The 15,065-nt window shown below is 34.5% G+C and overlaps 1 protein-coding gene across 1 annotated transcript; it reads left to right on the forward strand.

The window, feature by feature from the left end:
• Positions 1 to 47: 47 nt before the first annotated feature.
• On the forward strand, positions 48 to 11,427 carry LOC138315399 (charged multivesicular body protein 1a-like). Its single transcript, XM_069256397.1, has 8 exons — positions 48 to 180; positions 1,551 to 1,570; positions 3,677 to 3,754; positions 4,045 to 4,191; positions 4,698 to 4,766; positions 5,146 to 5,205; positions 8,692 to 8,882; positions 9,492 to 11,427. Exons 1-8 carry the CDS (start codon positions 162 to 164, stop codon positions 9,511 to 9,513), a joined length of 606 nt encoding a protein of 201 aa, XP_069112498.1. The 5' UTR covers positions 48 to 161; the 3' UTR covers positions 9,514 to 11,427.
• The last annotated feature ends 3,638 nt before the right edge of the window (positions 11,428 to 15,065 follow it).

Genomic DNA, 15,065 nt, shown 5'->3' on the forward strand with positions numbered 1-15,065 from the left:
GTTATCGGAATTTCCATTCTTAGTTTTCAACCAATGAGGAGTCTCCATTTATTCATTCCGTATGGCGTGACGTCACAACCGGTTGAGGAAATTTGTCATTTCCTTGTGAAGCAAAAACAAATATAGTGACAGTTTCAAACATAGGTAATCAAAGCGATACGATGGGGAGTAAACTTGACGGTATGTATTCAACGGTAGTATATACAAAATTGTCGAATTATGCGCTGCAAATATGGCTTTTACATCAAACATGGCATTTGTTTACATGCATATAATATATACTACCTGACTACTGCTTGATGTTGTGTGTTTACTAGAAGAAGAAAGGAGTAGCCAAAATATGTGAAACCTACACATGAAACGTCGTCAAGTCACAAAAAGTGCCAGCATAATGTTAACGAAACCAAGAACTTAAAATCTAAAAAGTGTATACTCATCATATCCACTTATTCATGATTAATAGATAATTCTCAATGTAATCATTTTACACATAACTTACAACTTGCATATAAAATTTAAGTTCATAAAATTTCAACTTTACATGCACGTTAACTTAATTCTATGACTCATGATCATGCTATTGTTAATTAGTGATACTTAATGTACTACATTACAGTGTCAGTGAATTACAATTCTATATTTATATAAAAATATTTATGAATTATTAGGTTATTGGTATTCCAACCATTGCACACTCTAGTACATGTACTCTTATATCAATTGTTTTTGTAGTAATGTCTGATCAGCCACTGTCCATGACATTTGGTTTACTGTTTCACTTGCTGTCGCTGAGGGATTTTAGGGCCTTGTCATTAGAAGTTCCTCAACGCTGATGATCATGAACATCGGTCATCTACATATTAATTTATTGGATTTAATTAAAACTGTCTAGGCTTAACTTATATTTTGACAGAAATATGGGGTTTTCATTATGGAACTTAAAGGGACAATTCAGTCTAAGAGAACATTAAAATTTGTACATATATCAGAAAAATAACCAGTTCTAATGGGAATTAAACCAGCCGGGTTTTCCGTGATATGCCAGAAAAGCCCATGGTATTGAAATGCGTGTGAAATGTTGAAACTCGCTCGCTGCTGTCCGCCATTACACATTGTGGCCGAACATCTTGTATGCCGAACCCTGTCCCTTGCTCGTAGAGAAATGCTACTTTTGTCTAGAACTGCTCAAATCGCTCTGACAGTAGTGTTTTTACCTTATTAATTAAGTGAATTTTCTTGCCTAGAAAATCATTTTTATCACCTCCACAATGGTTATGTAGTTCATTTGTTTAACGTGCGTGACTTTGGCTCGGATATCGGTACAGTGTACATGTTGTACCTGCTTAATCGTATTGATCAACAATTTGTATTTACAACAGTATCAATTAAAATACTAAATAATGACGTGGAATTTGTCAATATTTTATCTTATATGTTTCATAAGAAATGTAGAACAATACATTTATGCCATATTTTGCTTCTTGATTATGTAAAAGAATTAGTGTGAGTGAATTGTCCCATTAATTAGTATTTTATGTTTTTATTTTCAGATGCATTGTTTAATCTCAAGGTAAGTGCATGTCCTTGCACTATTAAAAGTATTCAATTAAAGATGCTCCACCGCCGACAGAGCGTAAATGATATGCATCATTTGAACAATAATTGGCGTTTAATCGTGTATATATATGCCTAATTAGAACAAAAATGACATAAAATAATTTAGTTCGCCTTTGGTGCATGCGCAATCATTACTTCATTCCATATAGGATATAGTGCTTCGGAATTTTTTCGGGATGCAATTAATTATTTCTCATATTTTTAACTTGAAGTAAAATAAGAAGCTCAAACTTTTCAATGGTGTTAATGGTGTAAAGTAAGGAACTTTTGTAACTGAAGAAAAATACTAAATCGTCTGTTCCTATTTTTGATAGTGAAAAAATACCATTTCTCAGCGGTGGAGCATCTTTAATATTATCTAAACCACTAAACACAATACAACTACTTATGGGCTAAATTGAAAAAAAGATAGTGTGAAATATTATATTGTGTTCTTAGGTTTAAGTTATTGTGTCTGCGCATGTATAATACAGTGATTTTTCTTCTTATATAACTGGGGTCGACCCCATTCCCAATCCTAAACCCCCCTATTTTCTTCCCAATTACAATGAAAAATTCCCAAATCATGTTGCTGAAAAACGAGAAAAAAACCCTGAAATCTCTCCCCTCGTTATTTAATCTATAAACAAACTACTCTGAAACTGGTGTGATGGTTATCACTTTTTGATAAAGTTTACTGTTTTACAATATCTAATGACCTATAATACCATTTTCAGTAATGAAATTTTTTCCCCAAAACTGCTCTTTTTGCAATTAAAAATTCCCAATTTGTTACAAATTTTTTTCCCCAAAATACCCTTAAAAATCACTGTAATATGAAGAACAATAGCTAGCTAGTCACCTTTAAACTTAAAAATCCTGTCACCAATCTCTTAATTTATTATTTAAGCAATAAACTGTTACCAGATTGGACATACAGTTGATATGAAGCCCATCCGGAAGGAAGATAAATAGAATGGCGCCCGTTAGGGCGCCATGAATATTAATCTTTCGGACGGATGGGCTTCATATCAACTGTATGTCCAATCTGGTAACAGTTTATTACTTATATTTCCATTACGATCATTCGAATTCAAAACTACACACGTATATCCTCTAAATTTCCTGCTTGCGCTAGTGTTGACGTCACCAAGTTCAATAGACGGAACAGCAATAGCATCAACTTCTGAATATAGTTCAACAAAAAACGGTTTGAAACAAGCAAACAAATGAAAATTATGCGATGACGTTTTTTTTTAATACAAGTGATTTTGTCAACACGATAATACTATTAGATTTCATAGACTGCACAACTTTAAAACCACTTTTGAAATTATTTGACCGTTATGTATAGGCATAAGTATACATTGATTACATTGTCAGTGACGCGGCGGAAACGTTAGATATTCATACGCTTGACCAGATTGGAGTTCATAGCCAGATATTGCCCATCTGGATTAACATAGATTAAACGGGAAACAGAAAGTAGAATGGAAATATATAACTATAACAACAACTTAAGGGATCAATTTTACTTCAAGAATATCTCCTCTTAGTGTGAAATGTATACAAATTCTATTATATTTGATCCTCGACTTGAGAGAACAATTTTACTTAAAGATTATTTCCCCTTATTCTGAAATACTTGATCTTCAACTCGATGGCGAGGGATCTGTGATCTATTTTACCGCTAATAATAATATTATCTTCCTTTAACCTGAAATGTATAGAAATTCTATTACTGGTATATTTGATCCTCAACTCCAGAGATCCATTTTACTTCAAGTTTATCTCCCCTTAACCTGAAATGTTTGGAAATTTTATTATATTTTATCCTAAGTCGAGGGATCAGATTACTATTGATATTTGAATTTGCTCTCAATGATTTGATAAGCCAAACACTGATGACAATTTCTTTAGTCTGATAAATTGAACTTTAATATAATCAATACCAGTTTTTAAAGTCATCACAATTACAAGGTATTAATATTTCTTAATTTTCTTCCAATATTTAGCTGTCACCACAGACTGATCAAATTTTTGTAGTTTAATAATAAATAAGTCTGTTTTTGTTTGACAGTTTAACAGAAAGCAAATGGAAAGGTTTGCTAGTAAAGCAGAAAAAGAACATGTGAAAGAAAAAGCAAAAGTTAAGAAGGTAATAATAGTTGTTTAAAGATAAAATGTGATTAAAAAATCAATTACAGAAAATACTAATAAAGACTGTTCACCATTATATTGGTAAAGCATGTTGCTGTGGTTGTATTATTGTAAGTGCATGATTGACAATTATTGTTTTCAAATTATTTTTTAATATGAAAAAAGTATAACAATAAAAAAAGAAAATATTTGTGATTTTTCCATGGTTTATGAAACGGTTACCTGAACCAATCCTAAAACATATTTTGAAATGTTTAAACTGAGGTGATATAATGTTTCCTATTTCAGGCTATTGCACAGAAAAATATAGAGGCTGCAAAAATATATGCTGAGAATGCTATTAGGAAGAGGAATGAGGGATTATCCTATCTAAGAATGGCTGCAAGATTGGACGGCGTGGCGAGTCGTGTACAAACAGCTGTTTCTATGAAAAGTGTAAGAATAGGTCTATTACCTGGTCAAACCTGATTTGTTCAGTAATCATTAGGGATGACTATTGCCAAAAGTTACTTCCCTAAGTTCCCTTAACTTGCTAAAGTCAGTAGCAACTCAAATACACTAAAATTCGTGATTGAGAACAATGTCATTAATTGCTTTTTGATTGGAAAGCATGGAAAAAGCAACATTTTATACTGATTGTTAGTTTATTACTGTATCAAACCTCTGTGAGTACATCATTTTAGTCCAAGCTACAGATAAAATATCTAACTATTGAAACTATTGTAAGCTTGGCAGACTTTCAGCGATTGATATCGACTTGTTGAATTTGCCATCGATTGATCAAGTTTAGAGACATACAAACGCATTATGTTGATAGACTGAAGTATTGTTACAACCCTAGTTATTATAAAATTCTACGTTTTATTTCTGACATATCAAAAACAAGATATTACACAACTGTTATTTAGTTAATGGGTTATTTATTTTCTTTTTCTTTGCAGATGGTCAAAGGCATTGAAGGTGTATCAAAATCACTGGAAAAGGCCATGTCTTCCATGAATTTAGCTGAGGTAATTTTAAAGAATATATGTAGAGGAAAATAAATTATCTTAATATGCACTACTGGTTCCTATCTCTGTTATATCTTTTGTATAAATTCGAGGCAAGCATAAAAACATACTTCTTTTCCTTCTATGCAGAGCTTAGCAATATTAAAGATGCTATCAATTAAAGTATCTGTTATTAGAGCGCATGACATTTTATTGATACAAACTTGACCTAGATTATTCACTCATCCAGTTCAATAAATTAAAAAATAAAGAGTATTAGCAGATTGTTAATAAGAATATTTCATTAGCTGTAACCTTGACCAAAAAAAGTGTTATACATGTAGATTTATCAGTGGAAATGTTATTGTTCTTTTTTGAGATATGTATCTTTCTCCATCAGATTGATAAGGTGATGCAAAAGTTTGAAGGACAGTTTGAAGATCTGGATGTACAGACATCGGTAAGCATTAGTATAGGAGTATTAGGGGGGTGGGATGTAAATGCTGTTTGAATCTGAAATGAAACCTTTGAATGCATGCATGTCATCCAATAGTCCTCCAGTTTCTAGAATATTTTAATCATTGCTGAAAATTGAAAACTAAAATTTGTGATAATATTTTTATCTAAATCTGTGATGTGTCTAACTTTAAGATGCTCCACTGCCGACAGAGCATAAATGACATTCATCATTTGAACAATAATTGGTGTTTAATCGTGTATATATATGTCTAATTAACACAACAAATAATATAAAATAATTTATTTCGCCTTTGGTGCATGCGCAATAAGTACCTCATTCCATGTATTGATATAGTGACACAGATTTTTTTCGGGATGCAATTAATTATTTTTCATATTTTAACTTGAAGTAAAATTAGAAGCTCAAACTTTTCAATGGTGGTAATGGTGTAAACTAAATAACTTTTGTAACTGAAGAAAAATACTAAATCGCCTGCCTCTGTTTTTGAAAGTGAAAAAATACCATTTGTCAGTGGTGGAGCATCTTTAAGATTCTAAATTTCTAACTATGGGGAGATAATTTAGTATCAGAATTCTGTTGAAAAAACAACTTATATAGAGGTCTGGTAGCCAGACTAGTAATCCATGTCCAATGGTAAATGGTTATCAAATGAAAATATTGAGGAACTTTATTATCTTGTTTAGGTTACTTTACAGATTAATGTTCACCATATATATGAGATTTTACACAAATCTCCTAATTTACCAATAATAATACAGGTAAAATGGTTATTTCCAAATCAGTAAAATGTACAGAATAATTATATAAGTGTAATTCCAGTAAAGCATCTACCCAACTCCAGGACTACAGAATTTGTTTAATAGTGATTGTCATGGATAATCTATTTCTAAAACTAATTACCTAAAGAAGTCAATCAGTCAATCGATATTTTATTTTAGTGTCGCACATCGTAAAAATATACAGCCATTGATAAATAATGTACAAGTTATTTTGATGCCCAACCAATATCGGCTGATGAGACACTTATGAAAAGGTATATATAGTTAAAAAATCTTAAAGAAGCTTAGAGATGAAATCCAACCATAATTGGGAGCAATTTATATTGGAGTCCTGGCCATGGGAACATATGGATTATCATGTTAATGGAATACTCAATACCCATCTGTGTATCTCGATTTCCTTTTTAGCTCACCTGGCCCGAAGGGCCAGTGAGCTTATGTCATGGCGCGGCGTCCGTCGTCCGTCCGTACGTCCGTACGTCCGTCTGTCTGTACGTCAGTCCGTCCGTCCGTCCGTCAACATTTCCTTTAAATTGCTACTAGTCATAGAGTTCTGCATGGATTGTAACCAAATTTGGCCACAAACATCCTTGGGGGAGGGGGAACAGAACTTGTATAAATTTTGGCTCTGTCCCCCCCAGGGCAGGAGGGGCGGGGCCCAATAGGGGAAATAGAGGTAAATCCTATAAATCGCTACTTGTCCTAGAGTTCTGCATGGATTGTAACCAAATTTGACCACAAACATCCTTGGGGGAAGAGAAACAGAACTTGTATAAATTTTGGCTCTGGTCCCCCGGGGGCAGGAGGGGCGGGGCCCAATAGGGGTAATAGAGGTAAATCCTTTAAATCGCTACTTGTCCTAGAGTTCTGCATGGATTGTAACCAAAATTAGCCACAAACATCCTTGGGGGAAGGGGAACAGAACTTGTATAAATTTTGGCTCTGATCCCCCGGGGGCAGGAGGGGCGGAGCCCCTCAGGGGAAATAAAGGTTAATCCTTTAAATAGCTACAAGTCATAGAGTTCTGAATGGAATGTAACCAAATTTGGCCACAAACATCCTTGGGGGAAGGGGAACAGAACTTGTATAAATTTTGGCTCTGACCCCCCGGGGGGCAGGAGGGGCGGGGCCCAATAGGGGTAATAGAGGTAAATCCTTTAAATCGCTACTAGTCATAGAGTTCTACATGAATTGTAACCAAATTTGGCCACAAACATCCTTGGGGGAAGGGGAACAGAACTTGTAGAAATTTTGACTCTGGTCCCCTGGGGGCAGGAGGGGCGGGGCCCAATAGGGGTAATAAAGGTAAATCCTTTAAATCGCTTCTCGTCATAGAGTTCTGAATGGAATGTAACCAAATTTGGCCACAAACATCCTTTGGGGAAGGGGAACAGAATTTGTTTAGATTTTGGCTCTGGTCCCCCGGGGGCAGGAGGGGTGGGGCCTAATAGGGGAAATAGAGGTAAATCCTTTATATCGCTACTTGTAATAGAGTTCTACATGAATTGTAACCAAATTCGGCGACAAACATCCTTGGGGGAAGGGGAACAGAACCTGTGTAAATTTTGACTCTGGTCCCCCGGGGGCAGGAGGGGCAGGGGCAGGGCCGAATAGGGGAAATAGAGGTAAATCCTTTAAATCGCTACTAGTCATAGAGTTTTGAATGGAATGTCACCAAATTTGGCCACAAACATCCTTTGGGGAAGGGGAACAGAACTTGTATAAATTTTGGCTCTGGTCCCCCGGGGGCAGGAGGGGCGGGGCCCAATAGGGGTAATAGAGGTAAATCCTTTAAATCGCTACTAGTCATAGAGTTCAGAATGGAATGTAACCAAATTTGGCCACAAACATCCTTGGGGGAGGGGGAACAGACCTTGTATAAATTTTGGCTCTGACCCCCCGGGGGCAGGAGGGGCGGGGCCCAATAGGGGAAATAGAGGTAAATCCTTTAAATCGCTTCTCGTCATAGAGTTCTGAATGGATTGTAACCAAATTTAGCCACAAACATCCTTTGGGGAAGGGGAACAGAACTTGTATAAATTTTGGCTCTGATCCCCCAGGGGCAGGAGGGGCGGGGCCCAATAGGGGAAATAGAGGTAAATCCTTTAAATCGCTACTAGTCATAGAGTTCTGAATGGAATGTAACCAAATTTGGCCACAAACATCCTTTGGGGAAGGGGAACAGAACTTGTATAAATTTTGGCTCTGGTCCCCGGGGGCAGGAGGGGCGGGGCCCAATAGGGGAAATAGAGGTAAATCCTTTAAATCACTACTAGTCATAGAGTTCTACATGGATTGTAACCAAATTTGGCCACAAACATCCTTGGGGGAAGGGGAACAGAACTTGTATAAATTTTGACTCTGGCCCCCTGAGGGCAGGACGGGTGGGGCCCAATAGGGGTAATAGAGGTAAATCCTATAAATCACTTCTTGTCCTAGAGTTTTGCTTGGATTGTGACCAAATTTGGCCATAAACATCCTTGGGGGAAGGGGAACAGAACTTGTATAAAAAAAGAGGGGTGGGGCCCAATAGGGGATTTAGAGGTTGATATTAAAATTCCTTCAGAAAAGAAACAATGAACCTGTATTCAGAACATTACTTGACATTACAAACCAGGTGAGCGATACAGGCCCTCTGGGCCTCTTGTTTATATGGAAAATTAAAGCATTAAAATGACTATTTCAGACCCTAGAGAACACGATGAGCGATGCCACAGCGCTATCTGCACCAACTGAACAGGTTGATGACCTCATCAAACAAGTCGCAGAGGAAAGCGGTCTGGAGATGATGGATCAATTAAGTGACCTCAGTGTGGCTAAAGATTCCGTCAAAACCAAGGATAAGGAACACCAACGAGAGGATGACCTTAATCGAAGGTATGGTGTTCAACAATATTGTGTTTGGTTTGATTTGTTTAGTATCCTAGTAACAGCCAGGGTCATTTTAGGACGTGTCAAGATTAGATGGTAGAAGAAACCAGAGTACCCAGAGAAAAAACACACAACAAACAATCAGTACCTGGAATCTGCCCCACATGGGATAGAGGTAGAGGGCATGTGGTAAATTGCTTTGACATCTTTTGAAACAACTCGCCCACTGCTGTGGTATTCAGTGTAAATAATGATTTATAAAATGAATTGAAGAAAACTTATTAAATCATGTGTATTACCTTATCCAGTAATATTAGATGTTGATATTGAGAAAGTTTTTATGGGCAGGACGTAATTATCAAAAGTGTCTCTTCGTGTTTTACCTGTAACATTGTTGGAGAAGTGTATTACCTATTCAAACAAGGTTCATAGTGTACTTCAACCTCATGGGGGTATTTTTGCTTGAAATTTACGCCTGTATACAGATCAGTCTTTCAACTAGTCTCTTTTACAACTTGATAATCATTATTCATTTATGTATTCAGTTACTTGTTTAAATGTGGCAGCTAATCTAGTTCATAGCAATATTAATAATGTTTTGCTATTTCTTTGCAGATTACAAGCATTGCGTAATTGATGACTTTAACTACGTTTTGTGGAATACATGTCTATGCTGCCTGAGAGTGTCTGGTTCATGTTATAACCTCTGTACAACATCCTTAACTTATAATGATTAATTCTGAAGGAATATTATTGAAGCCAATGATAACATTTAGGAATAAATGTTGCTGGTTCAAACTTTCTTATATTGATTACGACTCTGAGAACAAAATATTTTTACCATGGAAACTGATCAAGGGAGACAATCCATCAATAAAACAACATGTTAGCATGGAACGATTTCAGCTACTATAAAGGCAATATTTTAACTAAGAATTACATCATAACCTTTGAAAGATTGTCTTATTAATTTTTTGTCAAGAAAGATTAACTACATGTAATTGCTTTTGTCAGGAAAGATTGACTAATTGTTTATTTGTCAAGAATGATCTTATCCAATAAGTTGAGAGAGACTTTGTTATACCTATGGGGAAAATGAATAAGAGTGCAAGTAAATAAGGCTGTAGAGAAACTGAGACTAATATACTACTTTGTAAATGTTTTGTGTTTATGTGAATAATATCTTCTGGTTCTTTTATATCAGTGAGGAAGGAGTGTGGAAATGGTAGTATGCCTTATTCGAGCAATGTGTATTATTAACCATAATGTTAGGTTTTATACCCTATATAAGTTGGGCCATCCATATATTCATTTATAGGTGAACTGTTCTTACTACGTGTAGTACTGTATGACCTTGGATATGATCAACTTAATACATGTACATTGTAGTCCATTATATGAAGTCCGCTTGTATCTATTAGTGGAGATATTATTTTTTATACTGCCTTGAGGGCTTCAGTTACTTCACTATAATTAATGTGGTTGTTTGTGTGGACATATATAAGACTTATGTCAGAGCCCATTTTAGCAGCTGGTAGCCTCCTCAATCAATAATTATATACAAAAGGTCTTGGCACAAATGCCATCCAGGTTCAATTTTCAATAGGAAAGATTGTGGGAGAGAGCATCTTGACTCTTAAGCCCTCCTCAATCTATTGAGCTAATTTATAATATGGTATTCCTTGTATGAAATGTTTAAATAACATTGATGCCATGTCTGTTATAGGCCAACAGTAGATTGTTTAAATAACATTGATGCCATGTTTGTTATTGGCTAACAGGGGAATGTTTAAATTACATTGATGTCATGTTTGTTATTGACTTACAGGAGAATGTTTAAATATGAAAAGTGCAAGAGAACATTTACACAACTAATTATGGCAGATGAGATATATAAAGGTAATTGTGATATTTTTGTTCTCCATGGCTAAGTTGGGAGTTTTCCTTAAAATGTTGTGTGCATTATCTTTAGCTGGATTATTCATACCTGCTGTTTAGTGATATAAAGATTAAGTTATAGTCATTCATAAATAATTACACATATCCATTATGCAATTGTTCCATAACAGTTTACCATGTTGAATGCTATACTACTTTCACCAGTTTGTGAAGTGCTCAAATATGAATAAAGTTAGTGCTGTTTTTCATGTTAAATCACACTATTTAAAAGTCAAATGGATACAAATCTTAAAACAATAGAATCCAGCGTTACATTCTGTAGAAATATATCCATGTCTCCTGTCAAAATACCAACACGATTGGATGGATTACCATGTTATTGTTTTTATGGTATTTGTTGAATAAATTGTAAAATCTATGTGTTTGATAGCTGGAATTGTTTTACAGTAAAAATTTAATTTCATAGTACTAAATTTACATTTGTACTTCATTGCATAATTATGAAGTGAAATGTGCTGTACACCTTTCTTTTTTTTGCAAGTAATATTTGTTTTATTTAGGTAAAAAAGTTGTTACCATAATACTAATTTAATTTATATATATAATCTTTGTTAATGATAATGATGCATTAAATTGATATGAAATTTACAGATACATTTCTGTTGATTTTTTTATTGACCGAGGAAATAAATACAAAATATTCTTTCCGATATCTTTGAATCTGTAGTAAGTATCTTTCAATTTGTTATTCATAGTTTGAAAAAAACTATTAATTTTGTAAAGTGTAGAATGAAATCAACATTTATAATACTGGCTATTACTTATTTTGTACAACCAGTTATTGAAAGACATATCGCGCATAGACCTTACACTTTCCATCCATGTCAGAATTTGTATGTGAAGCATTGAATCTAATTATATCTTGATTGAAATTAAGATCAACAATCTTCTCACCTTTGAATTGATTGTCAGATGAAGAAGCGAGTACCTCACATCACTGATACAAGTACTGCTTTTGGAAAAAAACTCGGGTCTTTGTGTATAGTAACCAGTTATCTATAGGTTTAATTTGGTTTAGTTGGTTTAACAGCCTATTAACAGGCCACAGCAATGGTCATTTAAGGATGTAACAGATTTAAAAGGTCAAGCAAAAGATAAAGGTCCGAGAAAAACTAGTGACCAGCAGTTGGTACCTAACAACTGCCCTACATGGGAATCAAGGTCTCCACCAAGAGAGGCTTGTGGTAACATGTTGAGACTATCTTGAGTGACCAATTGCCTTAGTATCATGGCCTCTTGTTTAAAGGATTTGTGCAGTCAAAAATGATAATTTCAGTTTATGCTGGAAATGGCTTTATTAGCATGTGTAGAAACCTCTCTGTACCACGCGCGACCGGAATAACCCGTAAGCCGTCGATATCGGGGTCAAATTTTCTGACCACTCAATTATGCATATTTTCTAGCTCTAAAGCGTGTGACGTCACAATAGTCCGTGGCTTATAGCTGTACTATAACTGATGTGCTATCACTTATATCGACGGTCACAGGAAAAGCCAATCAACTATTTTTTATGATTACTTTTGAGTGAAGTTAATCGTACAATAACTTTGGCTCGAATGTAAATAACTAAAAGAGTGAAATTCGATGTTTCAAATACTCTAATTTATCATTACAAACATTGTGTTGTGTGTTTCTAACCGAATAAATTGAGATATATTTATTACAATACCGTAATACGTTTCAACATGTGGTAGAAAGAATTTATTTTTGATATTATAAAAGATCAAAATATTGAAATATTAAGCAAAACAAACTATTTTTTAAGACAGTATGGTCGCGTTCAATTTTTAATCGATATACGAATAGATACACCGATATAGATATATAATTAGCCATGTCTTTGGTTTGATGGTTATGTAATACCAGGACCAGGATGTTGTTTACCTGTATGCAACGCCATTCATCGAACTCACCTGTAATTACCTGGCCGTGGGCAATTTGCTATTCGGTGGACTATATCGGGTATTTGGTATTGTCTTACTGTCAATCAGGTTAGGACTTCCGTTAATTGGATTGTGATTTGAATTATGGAAACCCCGTACATCAATGCTCTAGGTATTTTATTGTCACCTCCATTTTTAAAATGAAGATGTAAAAGCAAATGGAAATAAAATATCCCTGATCATACCTAGGAATATATATTACACACACACACACATATAGATATATATGTCGTACACAGATAAAATAATAATGGAAGTTGACTTATTCAGAAACAAAAATGGTTCTAAGAACTATTTCAACTAAAGGTTTAACCTTAAAAATTATTCCAGTCAAGTACTGTAATAATGTAATCGTGGCATATAGCAATCTTCCGTAATTTCTAAGGTATAAGTAAGAATTCTAAGCATGTATTTTCACCGTTTCGAATCTACATGTATAGTCATACAAGAAGGGTTACAGCATTACCACTATTAAAATCTCGGTATGATATACAAAAGGATCGCCAATGAATAGGCTATTTTAAGGATTAGTATAATTTTTAAATAATGATTTTTTTTTTAAATCTACACTTATACTGTATCTAAAATCACATATCAGAAATATCATTGTTGTATGTCTGCTTTATAGTAAAAGTTATGGATAAAGTTTCAAAGGCAACAATATAGATATACATAATATTTTCGATATAAGATCGGTACTGTTTCTCCAATATCACATACATGTAACTGACAACCGCCCACATTTTATTTTTACTCAAAAACTATGCCGTGTTTGCATCATTATAGCAGAAGTTTGAAATAAAAACACACATTATAGATATATTCATGCTTATTTTTTTTAATATTCTATCTAAATCCTCAGTCCAGACTGATCCGAACATCATTTTGATATCGTTATCAAAGTGGACTGATTATCTAATCTAAAGTTAGATAAAATATATACTTGTTTGAATGTTTGAAATGGTGTAAATGGAATGTTTTGAAACTGAAAATATCTACATCATAAAGCTACTCTGACATCACAAGACCACGTGACCGCCTAGCTCATTATCTCTGAACCGTAGTCGACACTACCCGTAAATCACGACCAAAACCAACCGATAGTGCTAAAAGCTAGGCGATTCTTTGGGTGGGACTTGATTTTTCATTCATCCAAAGCAATATCCTGACGTATTATCAAAAAGAAATTTTGGCTGCACAAATCCTTTAAGGATGCCAGATAAGGAGCTCGAGGAAAGCAAGAAAGGAATGACCAACCTACAATCAGTATCGGGCAATTCCATGTAACTGCACCTCATTGGATTTGAGCTTACTATCCTTATGTGGAGGGCTATAAACGTGAAGTAATGTGTGGGACACCTTCACCACTTGGCTATTGCTACCCACACCACAGCTGACTGCAATGCATTAGAGCACTACCATCATATGATAATTTAATTTATAATAATTATTGTACGTGTAATTAATTGGCATTAATAAGACAATCTGAGTAAACCACTAAGACTATGATGCAAAAAAGTCAAATTTAAGACAGGTTAGAAAAAGATTTTCACAGCACAACTTTTTGCTTTTAATTTAAAAAAAAGCATCAAAATAAAAATTACTGTTCATGTGAAAATTTGTTTTATCACATTTTAATGGGTTTTTTTTTGCAAAATCTGACCCCCCCTTCAAGGGGAGTTTATGGAAAAATACATTTTTAATATAAAGGTAGAAAATAAAGGTAAATCCTTTGATAAAACGCTACAAATTTCCTAGAGTTTTTGGATTGCTTTTCTTTTAACCAAATTTGTGGCCAAAAATCAACATCCTTTTTTTCATAACAGATCTTATAAAAACTTTTGGCTCAAGACCCAATCATTGTGGGGGCAATGGGGGGGGGAAATAGGGAAAAATAAACTAATAAATCGGGATGCGTTAAAATCTTACTTAAGTCCTAGATTTCGCAAAGAAAATGGCATCTAATCCCCCCGAGGGTCAAAACGAATTTAGTCTATACCGCAACAATTTTGGCTTCAAAGGGGCAGACCCTTAGTGAAATATAGTAATGGCCAAATTACAGGGTAACATACCGATAATTGTATAATATTTTGGCTCTGATTAAGGTACCCCTTGAGGGGTATGAAGAATTTAGGGGAGTGTTATCGAAGTGAAAAATAAACCTAAATTAAACAATAAATATTTATTTAAATTTTTGAAAAAAAATTTATTTAAAAGATATTCATTTTGCATAAAAAAATCCCATAACTTGTCAATACAAGTTCTGCATGGATTGTAACCTAAATTT

This window comes from Argopecten irradians, chromosome 2, assembly GCF_041381155.1.
Source record: "Argopecten irradians isolate NY chromosome 2, Ai_NY, whole genome shotgun sequence".
Classification (NCBI taxonomy): Eukaryota; Metazoa; Mollusca; class Bivalvia; order Pectinida; family Pectinidae; genus Argopecten; species Argopecten irradians.